This window comes from Polypterus senegalus, chromosome 8 (assembly GCF_016835505.1).
Source record: "Polypterus senegalus isolate Bchr_013 chromosome 8, ASM1683550v1, whole genome shotgun sequence".
Taxonomy (NCBI): Eukaryota; Metazoa; Chordata; class Cladistia; order Polypteriformes; family Polypteridae; genus Polypterus; species Polypterus senegalus.
The window spans coordinates 40,945,487-40,966,966 of NC_053161.1; the positions used below are offsets into that span (position 1 = coordinate 40,945,487).

Consider the following 21,480-nt stretch of genomic DNA (forward strand, 5'->3'; position numbering starts at 1 on the left):
ATTAGTTCATACTTAACAAACTCTTTATTCACGTCACCTCTTAATCTTATTTTGCTTTAAACTGCAAAGGCTCAGCTCCTCAATCTCTCCTTATAGCTCATACCTCTTAGACATGGAATCTGCATAGTCGCTCTCCTAAGTCTTTTTCTTTGTAATATGGGCCACAGTTTGAGAACCACTGGTGTAGGATATGTTACTCACTGACACTTATATATATATATTTTTTTTTGCAATTTCTTTAGATGAAAGGCCTGTACTTCTAAGGGTAAATATGCTCTGTCTCATTTCATTTGTTAATTGCCTTTGCCATTATCACTGGAATATGGTCAAAGCAGTTCAGAGGGTGTAGTAATACAGTCTGTTCCAGTTCTGCTTTAAGACCGGCACAGGGGTTTTTAAGTAATCAAAAGAAGTTGGCTTAATTTACTTTAATTGCTACAGATTATCTGTAGGTTGTAACCTATTATTTTTTTCCTGGAAGAAGGTCCATTATATTGTGATGATTTCCCTTTTCACCATTTTGCTCATTCATTGCATTGCATTTCAACTGATGAAATTGGAAGAAAAACTGAGGTGTTCTAAAATGTTTGACCAGTAGTATCTTCTTTTATATACCTTGTTGTATTTATGTTGGGCCAAAGCAAGCTAGGCTCCACTCTGCCACTGCACTCAGGGGGTCATCCAGGTGCTATTTAAGATGGAGCAGCACATGAATTAGTTGCTTCAGTATACATTTATCATTTGAAAAGCTGGGGGCCAAAAAAAAAAAAAATGAAAGCAACAGCTGCACTCCCATGGCCCAGACTAAAAGAACAGGCCTCGACACTTTGAAACAGTCCAACGCCAAAATCAAGATGCAGGCTTATAGTTGAGCCCTGGAACAAAGATTTTAAAATAAAATTTTAAAAAATCTACAAATGGGGAAGAGGAATCTGGAAAACCTCTAGCCCAAAAAACAAAAAAAGTGTGACTCTTAGCAAACAAATCATAGACGAAAATCTGAAAGACAGTGGTTAACAAACCAGGGATTCCAAATTCAAATGTAAAAACTAAAGATCAAAGATAATGAGAAGTACAATGCTGACGTCACAAACTCGTATGCTGTTCTTCCTTAAATAACACTGTGGCAGCTGTAGCCTCAGAGGAGAGGCCTACCCCCTTTGACTTAACATAAAGACTGAAAGGTACATGAAAGGAGATAACAGTACTAATAAACACATAATAAAACATAATATGCACAAATTAAAAATATAAACACATTCCACAACAAAATACAGCAAAGACAATAAACTAAATAAAAACAGAAGAAACCTGGCTATGCTATAACAGCCTCCAGTTTAGTGGCTTTTGGGGCACAAATCACACATGCTGGGCTTTCTGCACCCCAGCAGCTCCTAGTCTTTCATACTGACACATGCAGGATCTTTCCTGCTACCGATGTCTGTCTGTCTGTCTACTGCCTCAGGAGGAGGTTGGGTGCATGCACTGATTCCAGCGCATTGCAGCGCCCACCACAATTGGGACCCAAATGCATCCTTGCAACAGGTGACACCTCAGTCCCAGTGGCTGGAGTGGAAGATTGGAAATGAAGGAGAAGTGAATTTTAAGACTGACACCATGAAGCACTTCTTCACACAAAATGTTTTGGGGAGTTGGACCAAACTACCAGGACGTAGTTGAAGCAGAAACCTTGACAAAGTTTAAGAAGAATCTGGATGAGATATTGGGACAGCTTAGCTATTAGCTAAACAGGCTGGATGGACTAAATGGTCTCCTCTTTTGTTTTTCAAAAATTTTTCTGTTCTATGTAAGATTCAGTAAAGATTTTTTCAACTGACAAATTAGGATATCATTTTGAGATTCCAGTTTATTTAAGAAACTGCCCTTTAGCATTTAACTTTGAAATTTAGCAATCATACAGATAGATATATGAATATGTATGCATATACTGTAGGTGTGTATAGATAAACACTATACAAATTGTACAGTTCTGCACTTTCATTTTGATGATACCACATTTCTCAACCTTAAGTATGTGAGCCAATCAAAAGTCATTAAGATTACACATCATTGTAAAGCTGCTTCAAGGAAGCCTGATTTGTGTGTGCTTGGGTTACATAATCATCATTTTCCAAAATGTGTCATATTAATCGTTTAACATACAAGCTCTAGTACAATAAAGGACATTTTAACACTTGTAAATCATAACACATTCATTTGTAATATTAGTGTCACGAGTACAGAGTACTTGTATGACCTCAATATGTCACAAGGATGTTGGGAGTTTGTGAGATGCATTGTGAGGCGGGCTGATAAACATCTCTTACACAAGGAATCCGAACAATAAACAAATTTCAAACTGCAACCTCAACAATAAACTGGAAGAAATAGTTCAATTACGGACCCCAAAATGACCTGTACACTTCAAACTACCGCATATCTTAAACTAACAACTTATTTTTTAATAAATAACTCTTGATTTCATAAAAAAATGAGATTGCTTTCTTATTTTACTGTATTTGTTCTTTTTATACTGTTCAGACAAATGCACCAGTAAATAATACATTAAGTATATAAAAAATATAAGAAACAGATTTTGCACATTTCCTGAATCAACAGTTTGTGCAGAGCTAGGGAACGGCTATTAATAATTTTTAAAGAGTTAATGTTTTGTTGCTTCACACACTACCACACAAGCTATTGTTGTTTTTGAATTTTAGACAATACAGTACACAGTTGATAAATGCTTCTCCATGTACATAACTTAATCTGGAAACTGATCTTTAGGTTCACAAGATGCAAGCTTGCATGACATAGCAGTGTAGCTGCTGAAGTTGCAGCCTCACTGAGGTATCAAATTCACTGTCCAGCTTTACTGGGTCCTGAAAACAGATGGACACCTCTAACTCTGGGGCCGATTTACCTGGACAATATGCACTGCTAATGTTGTACTTATGTCCAACTATATAATCCATCTGTTTCTACTTCGATTATTATTGGCTTCAGTGTGCTCCACCCAAAAACATGAAGTCTGTAAATAAGTGAAGTTAAGAGATGACCTACACATCCATGTTTTGTACTTCTGTTTATTTTCATTACCAGTCACAATAATAGTCACAACTGGGTTAGGGGTACACTTAATTCAACTTTATTACTTTGTCTACACAATACTTTTGTTGTTGATACGCACTGTTATTAGTCAGTGGCATGAACCAACATTTGGCATGTTATGGATCAGGGCCTTTTTTTTTCCCAGAATCATTTAGGATGAAACGACTACCTGCTGCATTGCTAGTACCTCATTATAGAAATTACATTTAAACTTGTCAATCTTCCGGCTTCTCTCATTGTACTTTGGCTCATTATTTATGTAAAAACAAACCTTTCAATTCAACTGCATCTTCCTTAAATTTCTGTATCACCCCAGAGGTAACATTGAAAGTCTTTTTGTCAATAACCTTAGGGATGCTCAAGACCAAAGTAAGTGGTTATAGGGAGTTTGGTGACTAGCCCAATAATGGTTATACCTCTGCTACTCACTCATCACCAACAAAACGGTTTCATAGGAGCTATTATGGTTGTGATGTGCTATAGTAAACCAAGTAGAAATATCTGAAATAAAAAGGTCTACTATATTCAGCAAACCACTGATGATGTATTGCTGATCTTGTGGAAAATGATACATGGATAAAGAATTCTAACAAAATGTGTGAAATTGTCTTTCAGAAAAGCTGTAAAGATCTAGTGAGATACTGTAACTGTCCAGCCACCCATTTTCTAAATTGATTATCCAGGTCATGGCCAGGAAGAATATGGCACCTGTGGACAGACTCGCTCATACAGGTTCAAATTAGAATTGTCAATTAACCCAACATGAGCTGTTGGTATATGAGAAGAAAACCAGAAAGGCCGAGAGTAAACTCTAGGCAAACACAGAGAGAATCTACATTTTAAGTAATGGAATATTAGAACACAGACAACTTTTTCAATTTTAATTTTTACTAGCAGTTTATATGTCTTGATGAAAACAGTAATATCGTAATATACTGACCTCAGCAAAATACAATTACAAAGTATGCCTATACCTCATACTAAAATAATAATTCAACTCAGTTATAAGTCATGTATCTTGGAGTAGCACTGAACTTTGCATAAGATTTGATGACTTTGTTGACAGCCTCTAGGAAGTCCTTCTCAGAAGCAATCTTTCTGCGAGCTCTAATAGCAAACATCCCTGCTTCAGTACAAACGCTGCGAATCTCAGCACCTAGAAAAATATAAAGAATCCAACAGTTTATAATAAAGAAACACAACTCATAGCACTACTGATAGCGCTTGTTCATTTTGACAAGTAATAATGACAACCCAAACAACTTTTAAAGGAATGAATCTGCACAAAGATGAAGGCTGCTTTTTTTTTATATCCATTAAAATCTCAACTTACCTGTGCTGTTGGGGCAAAGTCTGGCCAGCAATTCAAATCGGATGTCCCTTTCAACACTCATTGAGCGAGCATGGATTCTAAATATATGAGTTCGGCCCTGAAACAGTTCAAAAGTTCAAATTAAAATTTTTCAACATAACATCTTCCATGTTAATTTAGAATGCAATGCGTTTCTAAAAACGCTGTTAAATTATTTAAAGTTCTCTTCAGAATCATAACCTCTAAACTGCTAAGCGAAGCAGAATTTCCCACTTTGGCTGTCTACCTTTTGCTTCAAACACTTTTATATTCAGATCATAATTCTCTTGCAAACCTTATGTTAAAGTATTCAGCAATATGTTATTCACTGTCACAAGTGCAACAAAACATGTGTGCCTGAAAATTAAATGGTAACACAAGCAAGAAAAAAAAAATGTACCTTTCAGAATTATTTAGATTTCTGTATTAACTACAATGTGGTCTGATCTTCATCTCTGTCACAAAAATAAGCAAACACAATCTGCCAAAACTTATAGCACATAAACTACTGAGCGTTTGGTCAATACTGAGCACGTTATTTAAAAATGTGTTACACTGTTAGAAACAGGACGTATTTTATCCATATACAGCCAGAAACACATTGGCTGGCTTCTTTTGCAAATATAAATTCTCTGTCTTACAATATATACAAACAATTATTTTCAACATACAATGTGTTTATATAATAAAAGGCTTTCCTGACATGTCCCAGAGTATCAGTCACTGAAGACTCTAATGAATTCTCTCATGAATTTCACACGTCAGAGAGTCAAACTTGCATTGAATTTATCTCACTGTTGAAATTAGCTGGCTTTGCTTCTCTTATTTTACATTCATAAAAAAGTGCTCTTGTTTTTTTCTAAATGTAAATATCAGATAACAAATTTTATTTTTGCCATAGCTTTAAATGTCTTACTTCTACCATAGTGTTTAATTCACAGATTTCTGTGGAATGTGCTCCCTTAATTGTATTCAAATTGTGAATATTAATTATTAACAGAGCAGACATAGGTACAAATGACACTGAATGCTCTCCCAATTTTCTGATTTTAGAAGGACAAAACAATGTCCAACATAACATAATCCAATCCAATAATTTATCAAGCTGTCCATCTCTGCTTATAAACTCACTAGCATAAAATGACACTGCCACCACACTCCATTGCTGCTAAAAAGACTAGTTTTTGGCCACAAAACCTTTGTCTACAACACATAGCTCATTCACTGCCGTGCTTCCTGGCTATTTTTCTGTGCAACCTTTTTATTATCATGTTTCTATACAGCACAGTGTTACTCAGAGCTTTTAATATTGTGACCAGCAGGGGGTGTTGCAGCAACCCAAACACAACCACATAGACCCAAGTTCTTGCTGCAAATGTAAGGTTTATTATTGTAAATTACCTTACAAAAAGGCTTCTTTTAATAGACACCGACACAAATCCTAATTCGTTTCTCCCTCTTCCTTTTTTAATTCACCTCCACTCCTCTGATGCAAACTTTGTCCGTCCTTCACACCTGACCCCACCTCATCTGTATGAGGTTGAGGAGTTTCTTTTTTTTCTTGGACTCCGGAGTACTTCCGGCAGAGCTCACTGGAAGCAATTCTTGTTTGAATGGAAACCCAGACAAAGCACGGATTACTAATCCCTGCAGCTCCCCCTGGCAGACCCAAATGAATCCAACAGGGCTGCCTCATTGGACTATAGCTCCCAGTATGCTTTGCAGGTGTCCGTGTAGGAATCCTAAGCCTGGGTATGCTGCCACCTAGCATATTGGGGCGCTACTGATCTGAATACATCATCTCCCCTGTTCCTCAATTACACTGGCTTCCCAGTCAAGTAAGGAACTTTGATCCATTCTTGCTAAAACATTAGCATATTTAACCTGCCTTTCTCCTTGGCGTTCAGTACGGCCCTGTCCCGGCCATTTAATGAATCATGTCCTATCCCAGGTTGGGATGCCATGCCCATGCCTGCTGTCCTTTACAATATATAGCAGGCAGCATAAATCAGTACACCCCCTCCGAAAGCTAACAAATCCAGCTCTCTTTCTTCATCTCTCTCAGCAAGGCACATCTAAAGTATCTATATGATGTCGTGTGTAAACAACAAGACAACTATATCCTTGATGGGTTAATGTCTTTCACTCATGAAAACTTACAGCTACTATAACACATGCATTAGAATACATATGTAGGGATGTAACAATATCATTGATATGCACATAAAATACGTAAATCCTTTTAACAAAACACAGTGAACACAAAATGTCTGGCTGTACACAATATTGAGTCTACAGTCTGCCAACCTTGAAGCAGACCTAGTAAAAAGAGAGAAAAAAAAAAAAGTCAAAACGATAAGCATGGGCAGTGAAAATAACAGAAGTGCTTCCTCAATATATTGTCCTTGACAATCAATTGATGACACTGGTGTCCCAGGCTTTTCCTGTGTTGATCATACACTCTGGCTGGCAGGGGTAATTTTTGTACAGCAAAGTGTTACGGATGCTGTGACAGTTGGCAGTAATATAGCCGGGCACTTTAAGCACTCCACTTTAGCATACTCCCACTTAGAGGACACTGAGCATCGCCACTACTTGATTCAAGGTATGACCATTTAATAGGCCATTTGATGTGCTTAGATAAAAACAGCACATGTGGATGTGCCACGGTTGCTTTTTCTAGGTCACATACTCAATTTTTAATGGGAAAACAAAATGGTAAATGCTAAGATGTCTTTATTTAAAATAAAAGAATTTTACTATTTAAACTAAGCTACGTATTTTTCAAGTTAATTTGGAAATGTTACCTTCTAAGCTTTTTTGTAATTTAACAGTTTGTTTCGGACATGATAAATGCTCATTTGTCACTTTGTATTTTGCTCAATGGGTCATTTAATATACATAGTAATTTTCGTAGATCATACAGTTGGAAGTCAGAGGTTTCCATACACTTAGGGTGATTTCTTTAAACCTCACTTAATAAACCTTCCATTGATTTTTTTTTTTTACTAACAAACTATACATTTGGCACATCATTTAAGACATCTACTGTGTGCAGGACAGCAGTAATTGTTTCCATCAATTTTCACAGACAATAGTATTTCACTTTTTATTGACTATACCGATTCCAGTGGATCACAAGTTTAAGTACACTTTAATATTTGGTAGCATTGCCCTTAAATGGTTTAACTTGAGACAATTTTTAGGGTATTCTTCCATAAGCTTCTTACTATAGGTTGCTGTAATTTTGGCCCATTCCTCCAGACTGAACAGGTGCAACTGGGACAAGTTTGCAGGCCTAATTCCTTGCACATGCCTTGTCAGTTCTGCCCACAAATCTTCAATCGGACTGAGCTTCAACTTCATTGCTGAACTCTTCAAGATGTTGCTGCAGTATATCCATGTAAATTTTCCTTCCTCATGATTCTAACTATTTCTGAAGTGCACCAGTCCCTCCTGCAGCAAAGCACCCCCACAATAGGATGCTCCCACCCCCATGCTTAACTGTTGGGATGCTGTTCTGTGGTTTGCAAGCCTCACCCTTTTTCCTCCAAACATAATTATGGTCATTACGTCCAAACAGTTCAATCTTGGATTCATCAGACCAGAGAACACTTCTGTAGAAGGTAAAACTTTGTCCCCATGTGTCATTGCAAATTGCAGTCTGGCTTTTTATGGCTGCTTTGGAGCAGCGGCTTCTTCCTTGCTGAGCAGCCTTTCAGGTTATGTCGATATGGGACTTGTCTACCTGTTTCCTCTAGCATCTTCACAAGGTCCTTTTCTGTTATTCTGGGATTGATTTGCACTTTTTTGTGCCAAAGTAATTTCTCTTCTAGGAAACAAAATGTGTCTCCATCCTGAGTGGTATGATGGCTGTGTGGTCCCATGGTATTTATACTTCCATATTATTGTTTGTACAGATGAACATGGAACCTTCAGGCTTTTGGAAATTGTTCTCAAGGATTAACCAGATTTGTGAAGGTTCATAATTTTTTTTTCCTGAGGTCTTGGCTGAATTTTTTTGATTTTCCCATTACTTCAAGCTATGAGGCAGTAAGTTTGATGGTAGGCCTTAACATACATCCACATGTTGACTTGGCTATCGGACACTAATTGTCTAAAGGCTTAACATCATTTTCTGGAATTGTCCAAGCTGTTTAAAAGGCACTGGTAAGTGTACATACAACTGTGACTCACTGGAATTGTGATATTGTCAATAAAAAGTGAAATAATCTGTCTTTGACCACTGTTAAAAATAATTACTTTTTCCTGCACAAAGCAGATGTCTTAAACAATATGCCAAATTTATAGTCTGCTAGTAGAAACTCTGTGGAGGGGTTATAAAGTGTGTTTTAAAGAACTCACCCTAAATGTATGTAACCTTCTAACTTCAACTGTATTACAAGAAATGCATTTTTTATAGATGAGAAGAGTGTTTCTTTGCAAAATACAGTACATGATGCATCTGTCAGAACATGATGAAATAGAAATCCATGGTATGCCTTATAATTGTAAAGTATTACTGGTGTAGAGTTTTGTCATTTAATATATAACACTGCAAACAAGCAGAGAATATAAAAGTTACATGTTGGTTTTATTAGTTGTGTGTCTGCATCAATATTGATCTCTACATTCAAACTGATTATTTTACTAGAGCAATGTTATTTTTGCTTTTGTCTAAGAAAGATCACATATTTCTATCCCAATTCATTATTTTAATGTTCCATATACTCACTACTAAAAATTCATTCAATGCAGTGTATCTCATTCCCACTCAGATAGACAGATATTCTTTCAAACTGCATGTGTCAGCAATAGATTTTCACAAATTTGTGTCATGAAAATGACTGTGTGTAAATAAATTTGAGGAATGTATTATTAATTACTTCTCTAGGATAGCTAATTAAAAAACCCTTCACTGAGAAAATTTCTTTAAATAAATCTGTAGCATCTTTGGACAATCTCTTCAATTAATTACATAAAATGTCTTCAAATATCAAAAATTGTCTATTGAATTGACATAAAACTGGCATTCATATAATCAGAAATAATGTTTCCTGTGGTAGAGATGAGAATTGGTTCTTTTCAAATATCTATACAGCCAAGGAGGCCAAAGAGATGGTGTTCTGGCAGCTACTGTAATTGTGTGACCCAGAGGCAGCAGGACAAGATTATGCAGTACCGTCTTCAAAAAGTCCCAGGAAGGAGCAGCTGAGTAGTAGTTTGGACTGTATGTTAAATGAGATCGTAGATGAACATACAGTGGCATCAGTGCACTGTGTTCCAGTAGCTGCTGCCATACAGCTGGAAACATACCTGAGAGAGACCCCAGTTTCTCATTCAGACAAACCACTTATGTACTGGTTAGCTAACAAAGTCCAGCTTCTCAGTTTGCCTCAGATGTCAAGGAAATATATCGCAAGCCAAATTAACATTTAGAGATATCTCAAAATGAATTTTGGATATCTTAAAATGTAATTTACTTTTTAAGATATCTGAAACTCGCTTTGAGATATCTTAAAATAATTTCCTTTACATTTTAAGATATCTGCAATACATTTTGAGATATCTCAAATGTATTTCAAGATATCTCAAATACAGTTTCAGATATCTCAAAATAATTGTGTCTGCATTTCAAGATATCTCAAATGAATTTTCAGATATCTTAAATTGACCTTTCATGCATTTTAAGATATCTTAAATGCATTTCAAGATATCTCAAAATCATTTCCTGTAAAATTGCCTATTATTTCAATGGGACTACTTGTTTATTATAAGATATCTTAAAATGTATTTGAGATATCTTGAAATGTGCAGGAAGTCATTTTAAGATATCTTGAAATGTATTTGAGATATCTGAAAATGGACAGGAAGCTGTTTTAAGATATCTGGAAATGTATTTCAGATATCTTAAATTGTATTGTAGATATCTGAAAATGCTATTGAGATATCTTGAAATAATTGAGTGTCCTTTTAAAGATATCTTAAAATGCATTTTAGATATCTTGAAATACAATTTGAGATATCTTGAAATACATTGTTAGATATCTGAAATGGAGCAGAGACCCATTTTAAGATATCATGAAATTAATTTTAGATATCTAAAAATGTATTTCAGATATCTGAAAAAATGAATTTCAAGATATCTTGAATGCTTTTAAGATATCTAAATTATATTTCAAGATATCTCAAAATAACTTCCTTCTCATTTCAAGATATCTCAAATTCATTTTGAGAAATCTCGAAATAGACAGGAAGTCCCATTGAAAGAATAGGAAATGTTACAGGAAGTGATTTTGAGATATCTCAAAATGTATTTGAGATATCTTGAAATGCACAGGAAGTTATTTTAAGATATCTCGAAATGTATTTGCAATATCTCAAAATGCACAGGAACGTATTTCAAGATATCTCGAATTGCATTAAAGATATCTTAAAATGCATTTCAGATATTTCAAAATGTACAGCATATCATTTCAAGATATCTTGAAATCTATTTAAGATATCATAAAATGCTTTTTAGATATCTTAAAATAGATGCATTTTTAGATATCTGTAAGTCAATTTGAGATATCTAAAATGCATTTCCAGATATCTTAAAATCCATTTTGAGATATCTCTAAATGTTAATTCGGCTTGCCATAGAAATACCTTTCAGCACCATGCAGTAGTGTACAGAGTGAGAGATTTTTTAGTGCAAAGTCTAATGCCATTTATGAAACCAGAAATAAGCTTACAGTTGACCATGAAGGGATGCTTCTGTTCATCAAAAGGAATGTGCCACTTACTTTGTTCTACAGCTATCCAGCGGTATGTGTTCCCCAATGATTTTTGACCTTTATACCTTTACACCACTGAGCTAGCTACTGATGCTATCTTATAAAACAGGATACCAGTAACTGAAATGTTCTTGTTATTTTTAGCCCAATTCCTGTGCTGTACTACTGCATCCTATGTTGAAAGACTTGAAGCAATTATGGAATCGCTTACATACATTAAGTGTATGCAATTTTTTTCTGTGAAATTTGAGTTATTATAAAAATTGTGAGAAATGGTTTTGTAATCTATGTACTGTACCCTACTTTGACTTATTTGTTCAATTTTGAATTATTTTATTCCAAATTATGAGTCTAATATTTAAAGTTAACAATGACAGCTGATGGAGAACTACTAGCCTTGCTACAATGGTATCGGTATTGGCAAATACTGAAAAACAAGTATCAGTTGTCACACTCGGCCTGAAAAAAAATAGTATTGTTGTGTCACTATATATAATCTTGCTCCTGGTAACACACAGCAGCTAAATTCACTCCATTACAGGAGATCAATTAAAAGTGCTTTTTATATTGCAGCTTGCCATCAATTTCTTGTTTATTATTAATGTTGTGACAAATCACTGTTTGTGTGCTTTGCACTGCAGGTCTGGCTTACATCAATTAAATCATCACTATTACAAATGCTAAAAAAAGAGAAATCATGAAATGCTTCCTCCATTGTATTTATGATATGCGTTAATTTTTGCATTATAGGTGTATTGATATTGAATAGTCTGAAAGAGAATACTAACCTCAAGGTCTGGTAAACTAAATTCAATTTTTCTGTCGAGTCTTCCGGGTCGCATAAGTGCTGGATCCAATGTGTCTGGTCGATTGGTTGCCATAAGAACTTTAATATTTCCTCTGGGGTCAAAACCATCCAGTTGATTGATAAGTTCTAGCATAGTACGCTGGACTTCATTATCACCACCAGCACCATCATCAAAACGAGCTCCTGTGTTGGCAAAAAGTAACACAGCAGCGTGCAATAAATACTTGTAGTGAAGAGATTTACATATGTTCTTGATTTACTTTAATTTCCAATTTGAAGGTGAACACTCAATAGTTTGAGATTTGGCATTGCATATGTTTGTCATGTAATCAAGTAGGAATGCACTATGATCTTCTTCAGTTTAAAAGACTTTTTCCAGGTTTACCCAGGTTACCCGTTTGCCCCATAAAATATTTTTTCTCTAATCCCTGTGGCCCTCGGCATCCTTTGGGGGATGAGGACCATTATTTATATATCATCTGAAACACTTCTTGAGTGCTGATGATGTGTTTCACAATCTGTCCTTATAACAACACAAGCCAACAATTCAGAATTACAAAATGAACGATCATGGAAGTGATGTGCAAATTGGTAGCACAAAGTTTGGCACCATTTTTTCTTGCATTGTCCTGTATCTCAATGTCTATAACATTTTATTAACATAAAATTCCCCAACCAACTAAATAATACTACATTACATTTTCATTGCTTGTTTTTTTTTTTAATTTAAATGTTAGTGATGTTTTACTACATTTCTGTCATATTTTAAAATGTATTCAGCTATAAACAGTTTGGACAATTAAGTCTGCAAAAATCTGTCAATTTCAAAACACTGCCCTATCAAATGGTGCCAGTGCATTATTAAATATGGGTTGCATTCAGATTTACAAATCTAAACTAGAACCAGAAGAAGAACACCACATATCTGTTTAAGTAAAAATACACATACCTCCTATTGCATCAATTTCATCAAAGAATATAAGACATGCTTTTTTAGTCCTGGCCATTTCAAAAAGTTCACGAACCATTCTTGCTCCCTAATGAATGAATAAATACATAAGTTCAGCAAAGGTATTTTGGAGATTATTTTAAATTCAGAATAAGTAAAAAGGTTTACTTTATTAGTCAATGTTAAGGTTTATCACACAACATATCGCTGCATAAACAATTAGTCACATTTGTCTAAGTATGTTTCTTTAATTAACTGCAAAGGCTCCAACTGTCAAAAGAGGTATTAAATATGACAGAACCATTTGTAAGCATTTGATATGATTAAACACATTTCCTTCAAAGAATATTTGATTTGTGTTGCTTACCTCTCCTACATACTTCTGAACAAGCTCAGATCCAATTACTCTTATAAAACAAGCATCAGTCCGGTTGGCTACTGCTCGGGCACACAGTGTCTTTCCAGTGCCAGGAGGTCCAAAAAGAAGGACTCCCTTTGGTGGCTCAATACCAAGATTTACAAATCTTTCAGGCTGTAATAAAAGTGGTACATTTAATAAACCCATTTTGCCTGAAAAAGTGTTAGGAGAAATCACATTAAAAACATTTTTAAAATAACTTGCATCCGAATTGTTTGAATAATTAAGATTACAGAATGACTTTTTTCCTAAACAAAGTGAGGTTTTGTATATTTGAATAGACACAAACTTGTACATTTTTCTGATTCTTTAAATAAATCACTAACAAATAGTATAAAACAGACTCATTAAACCAATATTTGACAGATATTCTTCATGGCACCTGTGCATTTTTAATGAAGGATTAAAAAGTATTAATAATAAGCTTACAGCATGTCTTCACTGCCCGAAAACCAGTAAGTATAACAGAATTTACATAGATATAACATATATCATGGTATACAGAGCAATGCATTTTCTCAAACTAATTTCTGTTAAGAACAGTCTTCTTGATTCAGCAGTTATCTTTAAGTTAACCACTGTGCTCTTCTTGTGTGTTTCTGAGACCGTCTCCTTAAAGGCTGCAGTGGGGCAATTTGAACAGGACTGGACCAAATCCACTGGGGGTTTGGCATGTTCACTCGCTATGTTAATATTAAACTGGCCCAGGAATTTGGTATTTTTGAGAATGCAGATTTTTCTCAAACTTTGTCAAAATGTGTTTTTTTTCCACAAAACCACTACATTAAACCACTGTTGTACAGTAGAGTTCTTTAAGAGAATCACTTTTTGGCTCCACTGTTTAACGTTCAAGTTGTTTGTCATGTGTGCACAGCATAGCAAAATTCTTACTTTCATGCTTCACTGTTCAGAAAATAAATATGTGATTTGTGGAGTACAATTTAGTTGGCTAAATTTATGAGAAAAACATTTTTTCATTATAAATGCAAATTGTTGATAGTGCTAACTAAAAATAAATTAAGAGATTCAGATTACAAGCTATCTATTTGATTACACTACAGTGTCAGAAATTAACGTTACTCTACACCAATGTGCTTGAAAGCCCGTCAGTGTCGGTGCATTCATGACCTCTTTTTTGAAGGTGACAGACATTCGCATCAAACCAACCCGAGAAAATAATTAAAGCCAACCAACAAATCCACAAATTAAAGTTGCTATTTTACAAAATATATGCTATTTCCTTAAAATGTAAACACTTCCTCCTCCTCACATGCAACAAAGGTGTCTCCACAACTTCTCTTAGTTTTTCAATCTGTTCTTTACAACCACCAACATCACTGTATGTTACATCTGGCTTCTCCTCCACCTAGGAGTGGAAAAAAAATGTTATATTAGATGCCTTGCTTGTATTTATGTTTAACCAGACATAGTAATTCTCTTATGGATTCAGTTGTTATCACACACAAATTCAAACAACCTAGCATTTTAAAGCAGTGCATGAATCAGTAATATACATGGTTTTGAAACTTGATATATAAAAGGGTTTGTCACTGATTACTCAAACAGTAATTAACTGTGATACTACAGGTGGACAGAGCAAGAGGTTTGTCTGTTTCTTACCACTGATTTCTTAAGACAAATAAATATATATATATATATATATATATATATATATATATCATTCTATTTATGTTAAAATTAATATACTTGTAATCCTAAACATTGAATATCAATGATGTCAACCACAAAAAGGGATGGCACCCCCATTGATAATAATTTATTACCTGCATCATTGTCACAGTTGGGTCAATCTTTGGTGGAAGTGGAATGTGAATCTGATATTTGTTTCTGTCAACTCTATATATATATATATATAAAAAAAAAAAAAGTAGTGAGGTTACACATAAAGTGGATTATCTTTAACCAAAATTCCACTGAATGGTAAAAATAATACTCTTGTATTAGGCAAATCTAGCCTTCATTTGCTCTTTTTATGGTTACCATATTTTAAGAAGGTGATGGGTAAAGAAATGCCAGCTATCAAAAACATACCGACACCCACTAAATGCCATGGGCACTGGATAAATGATGGCTCCTCACATGCACGTGAACCTTTATGACTTGAGTACTGGGTAAATGCATTAACAACGGATGACAAACAATGTCTAATGAATTAGTACAACGTCCAGTTTATTAGTGCACTGTGTTTAGAGGTGACAGCACAGTGGCATAACTAACATGACAAAGTAATTGATTTAAATCACCACCCCCAGGAACTTATTGATGTTAGGGAAATTAGCATGTAAATTTAAAAGGGCACCTCCATTTAAAACCATATAAAGTAACAGGATTTTTTTTTTTTTTATTAACATAAATCAACCAATACCATAAAGAAAAACATCAGGACTTGTCTTCCGTTTTTTGGTTCTTACATAACATAAATGCTTCTAAATGCTCATAAATGGTTGACCATTACCATCAGCACTGCTACATATTCTGATGCTAAATGTTCTGTCCATATTTAAATTGAATATCTGGGCTGATTTGCGTTTGCACTATGTTACAGGGACTAAAAACTTGGTTATGAAGTGCAATTTGAGAATATTGTTGTAAAAACACCAGGTACTTTTAGAATCACTACAAAACTACAACCTTTCCCTACCTCTTCTTGAGAGAAGTGCATCATGGCCGATAAACTATTTTGGCCTTTAGAAAATATTCAGATCCTTTCACATTTTACTATATTGTGCCTTTATGCTAAAATCATTTAAATAACATTTTTCCCTCATCAAACAACACTCAATAGTTCAGAATGACAAGGCAAAAACAGGTTTTCAGGAAATTTGGAAAATGTTTCAAAAGTAAACAAACTGAAAAATTAAAAACAACTGCTTTGTATACACAAAAAGGTTCTGAAGCATCCAAATATTTTGATTTGGAAAAAAGAAAATGCAGAAATGCATGTATAAATTCATATCAAGATCCTAAACAACACACAAAAGTTACTCTTTTGGGCAAACACTTGAAAGAACAGGTTTCAAATTAACAAACACGTAAGCATTTCTTCATTTTGACATTATCAAAGCAAAAGCAATTCAAATATTTCTGAAGTTCCCACATAGTCACAGAATTGATGAGCAATTGCAGCATACAAAGGAGACAACTGTGACATTTTAAACATTTATTACTTGAATGTTCAATAACAGACATCTACAACTTGTTGCTTACTTACAAATGTATGAAACTACTATATAACATGCAGGATATTGTTGCCAACTGACATACGATTTTTAAGTTACATTTGCTGATTTTACAACGAAACAGACAGGCATATTAGGATATCTGTGCAGCACAACTATGAAACAGAAAGTGGTGAATATGTTGAGTTCTGGTTTGTGCCTTACAAATTTGTGATAAGTACAGTTTTTGCAGAACGGACCTTATGCAAGTTGTGAACTGTGCCATTAGTATTTTATAACTGGGCACAGTGTAAGGCTTATTAATAAACATTTAATACATTAGTATGAAAAGTTCAAACAAAGCCTAACACTGTCCATACCTTCAGATCCAGTATGTCTAACAAATCTTTCAGTAATAATCATCATCATCCAGTAAAAGGGAGAACGTAGTTCCAGTTATTGTCTATGGATTTATTATTACAGTATAAATATGGTATATAATGTATGTACAGTATGTATGGATGTTTCTAGTACAAATAACATAACCAAGAGTGAAGAATACTCTTACCCAACTCTCATCCCCTCTTCTATGTCAGTAGGAGCTACCTGGTCACTCAGATCCACCACAAATTTTGCAAACTGTTTGACATTAATAATATACTTTGGATCTTCTGAATCTGCATTGATTATCTTCGTGCATCTAGAGTGAGAGAAAAAAAAGAGTAAATTAAAAGTCCTTTACCTATATAAAATACTGTGGTCATTGAATAAGTCTATTAATAAGTAAGAAAATTCATTGCCAGAAACCTCTTCGTCCACTCATTTAATCATCAATGTATGCTCTACAGGGTATAATAGCCAGGAATTATATGGATTATGGAAAGCTATTAAAGAGATACAGAAACATATATGCTCCTCTTTCTCTTGAAGACTAGAAAAGTTTAAATGTTTGATAATTTAAGCAGTGTATATTTTTAATAGCAATTATTCATCTTTGACAGGTTTAACATTCGTGTATAAGACTGGTAATGATTAATTCAATGTTAAAATAGAAAGAAAGAATGTATATTTTTCCCTACAACATATTATAACTGAAATAATTAACTACCTGTATATTTAAATATAAAACTAGTCTAAATTACAAAAAAAATCTGTGATGGTAGCAACTGGACATCACTGAGTGTAGGGGTCAGAAAGCTTCAAGAAACCTGGAACTTTTGGACGCCAAATACCAATGCCAAATTCTGTCCTTTTACACAAGAATATATAGACATACACCTACTCAACATTATTACAAGCAACACAGTACAGTAATAACATTTTCTTGTATTTTCACTACACAAGGTAATAAAACACAGAATAAATAATATATATATATCAGTAGACTGCTGGACCCGTTATAGTATATATTACAAAACAAATTGACAAACTGCCAAGTAAATTAAATCACTGTGCAAAGACAAAGATCTTAAAGCTGCTTTAACTAAAGTGCATGTTGTGTAGTAGAACTGTAAAGCAGTTACTGTAATTCAACACATTAATTTCACTTATGACCTTGAGTAAAACCCTTCTTTTCCTTCACAGTATTTTACACCTCCTGAAACTACTGAGCCAAAACTATACCAACAGCCATTATAGTTCCATGTTCTTTTCTCTAAAATTAACAACACAGCACAGCTTTACTAAAGACAGAAATGGGGGGACCTCATTCACCAAGGTAATCTGCTTGCCACATGTCTACAGACTGTGTCATTGTCTCCACCAAGAGCAACACCCTCTTGTTTCATCTTTCTGTTTATAAAATAACTGAAACTTGCACAGTTTACAAAAAAATATTACTAGCATTCAAATTAAGTAGTGTACTGTGAGTTTATAGATTTTCCTCTAAATAATTCTTGTGCAATTGACACAAATATAGAAAATGTGAGAAAAGAAAAATGAGCTGTGCCCAGTTTCTTCTAGGGAAATGTTACAAAATGAATTCTGCACGCATCAGATAGGCTTTTATGGACAGGAAAATTAATATACCATAATAATACAGGAAACCCATATTTTATATTAATATGTGGACTGAAATATAGCATTTTACTGAATCACAGATATTTAACTCGATGCGACAAAAAAAGACAAGTGATGTATGGTAATATTAATATTGTGTGATTTAAGAAAAGAAAAAATAGTAATCAACAAACATTTAACAATTAATGTTCAGAAAAGGAAAAAAAAAAAAAAACCAAGCCACAGAGTCTGTATCCCCAAATAAGAAAATCACTGAGCCGCTGGTTCAGAAAGTGATGCTGCCAGTTTCTTCCATGCTGTATTTCTTTGGAGTGCCGTGATGAATTCTTTGCAAGTGCTCTCCAGTTCTGATATGAGATCTCTCACAACATGCATTATATGCAGCTTGTGCTCTACTGTGAGGTTTGCATTGCGGAGAGACATTCCTCACGAAAACTGTCCAGCCACTGACTAGATATTTTATACATTTTGGTGACTATTGGATTTATTTGGTAATCAGGGAAAAGCTATGTGCATAATGAATGACAAGTATCAAATCATCACTGCCTTCTGTGCAATTGGGGAAAAACGGTTACAAGACCAGATTAAGAATCCCACAGACAGTCACAACACATAAGTTAACACTCTATGAACATTACAGTACATATAAAAATAAAATGAGATTGGGGGGGTGGTCTCCCTCAGAGATTTAAGCCAATGCTCACTTGTACATTTGATGGAGGGGCAGCAATAGAACGTATGAGTAGTCATGTATGTGTGTTGCATGGCAAAGCATGAAGTGCCGCTAAAACAGCATTTTGAGCACATGACTCGATAAAAAGATATACGAATTACATGACAGGAGTAACATGAGAATTTTTTTCTGTTTTCCATGGACCTGATTCATATTGTTTGCCATTTGACAGAACTGGTCTCCATTACATCATTAACTATTTTCTCTCATTCTGCATGAAAACATTTTTTAACTACAAACTACATGGTGTAAGTAACATATAAAAACATTTTTGAGTGAATTATTCTTTTAACAAAGACAGATGTGAGCAAGAAAACCAAATATATTACTTTTAACTGTGAATACTCAGAAAAACTATAAATATAAAACCAACTGTGCCACTGTTTTGTTCTGTTATTGGTGAATATAATTTGTTTTGCCCCTTACGTGATATTTTACAATGAGAAAATGTTTCCTGGTCCTTTATGTCTTATTCATGTAGTATTTATTGAGATAAAAGTTAAAGCAGATCCCTGTCAATAGATTTAATGTTGGGAATAATTTCCAATACTTTCAAAAGCTCAAGTCATAATTATCAATACCTTGCTACTTGCAACGGCTGCTCACTTTGAAGAGTTTGCTTGTCTGCTGCCAAATCCCAAAGAGCTGGTGGAGCCAAACCAGTGTCAGACTCTTTAATACCTGAAGAAGAATAAACATTATTTATAAAATAAACCTTGAAAATATTACATCTGACAGAAAACTACAAGAAACAATCAGCTATTAACTAATTTACCTGTAAGTTCATTGATTTTCTTCAATAGCTGCTGAATATCATCTTCTACCTGTTTGATCTGTCTTGAGTATGTGCTCTGGCCCTGTAAAATATTGCAAGCAAGCTGGAATTTACTCAGCGATGCGTACTGTGCAATAAAGTACATAACATTTTTTACACATGCTCAGTACACTCATACAACTTACTGTATCGTTTACAGCAGAAATCAAACATTTTTAAAATTTTCCATAAACGTCATCCATTGAAAACAATTCACTTTAAACAATTTCCACCTCGTTGACACTACTCAGACAAAGCAAAAAGATCTATTAACAAGTCACTGTTAAGCATATTACAGATTTCACTATAAATCTGACATTTGCCTAGGGAGGCTTCAGATGCAGTATAACTTTACTATACAAATAATACAACACATTTAACTTATTTAAAAGAAACTCACATAGGTCTTCAAAAGGGCAATGTCACCTTCATCCAAGGCTACAAAAAATTGAATACAAAAAATGTTAAAAGTGTCACATTTATGTTGCAACTATTAATTACATTAAGTCAAACAAAAGCCGATTAGCAACAAACAAAATATACTTTGGAAGCTACAATCAATCGCCCAACGTATACTTTGAAATAATTTCCCAAATTCGATTTGATTAAAGTGTTTTAAACGTCAATTAAAATCATCTCATAATGTTGCATGGAGAATTTGAAATGTATCGTGTGTTTTAAATACGCTTTGGGATCCAAAATCTATTTAAACCAGTGATTTCCAGTTGCAATATAATCATTAGCTATATAGTTTCAAGTTTGAAAAGTAAAAAACGTAACTTTATTTAATAATGATACATACTGCTTTTTTATATGTAACAGCTCACCATGACGAATTATTCCGAGAGGCGACGCATATATAATATACAATTGTCCGAAAAACACTTATTGAAGGCCTGCCAATTGCAAGCAATGACAGATATACGAAACAAACCTATGACAACCAAGACTCGACTGCGTACCACACGAAGGTTAAAATATAACTGAATATGTACACGTTGTCAGAAAACGCAAGAGGCAATCGCCTGCTTCTTAAGACTGTATGGGAATTCAAGGGCCCGGCAACTACTGATCTAATATCATCAAATCAAAACACTGGGTTTACTTACCTCGAATGGGTTTGTCATCTTTCTCTTCCTCCTTCAGCTTACGCTGGTCTGTTCCTAAATAATCTGGCATTTCCCCCCTCTTGGAAAAGTTCACGATCTTTTTGTTTTATAATTTATCGTATATTCATCCACAACCACACAAAACATAGGAACCGAATTACACAGCAGGTTTAGGCACTTCCGATTGTGCATACGTTCCGGAGGGAAACA

General features: G+C 34.5%; 1 protein-coding gene across 1 annotated transcript; it reads right to left on the bottom strand.

The window, feature by feature from the left end:
• Positions 1-220: 220 nt before the first annotated feature.
• psmc2 (proteasome 26S subunit, ATPase 2) lies at positions 221-21,480 on the bottom strand. Its single transcript, XM_039761012.1, has 12 exons — positions 21,271-21,480; positions 20,562-20,599; positions 20,123-20,204; positions 19,929-20,028; positions 17,164-17,295; positions 15,201-15,273; positions 14,687-14,782; positions 13,366-13,530; positions 12,999-13,086; positions 12,030-12,232; positions 4,445-4,541; positions 221-4,267 (listed from the first exon to the last, which is right to left on the bottom strand). Exons 1-12 carry the CDS (start codon positions 21,338-21,340, stop codon positions 4,110-4,112), a joined length of 1,302 nt encoding a protein of 433 aa, XP_039616946.1. The 5' UTR covers positions 21,341-21,480; the 3' UTR covers positions 221-4,109.

Coding starts and splice junctions, on each gene's coding strand:
- psmc2 (XM_039761012.1), bottom strand. CDS start 21,340: ATGCCAGATTATTTAGGAACAGACCAGCGTAAGCTGAAGGAGGAAGAG. Junction 13,531..14,686: donor TGGAGACACCTTTGTTGCAT/GTGAGGAGGAGG, acceptor CTTTTATTACAG/CCTGAAAGATTTGTAAATCT. Junction 12,233..12,998: donor TGAAATTGATGCAATAGGAG/GTATGTGTATTT, acceptor TTGCCAACACAG/GAGCTCGTTTTGATGATGGT.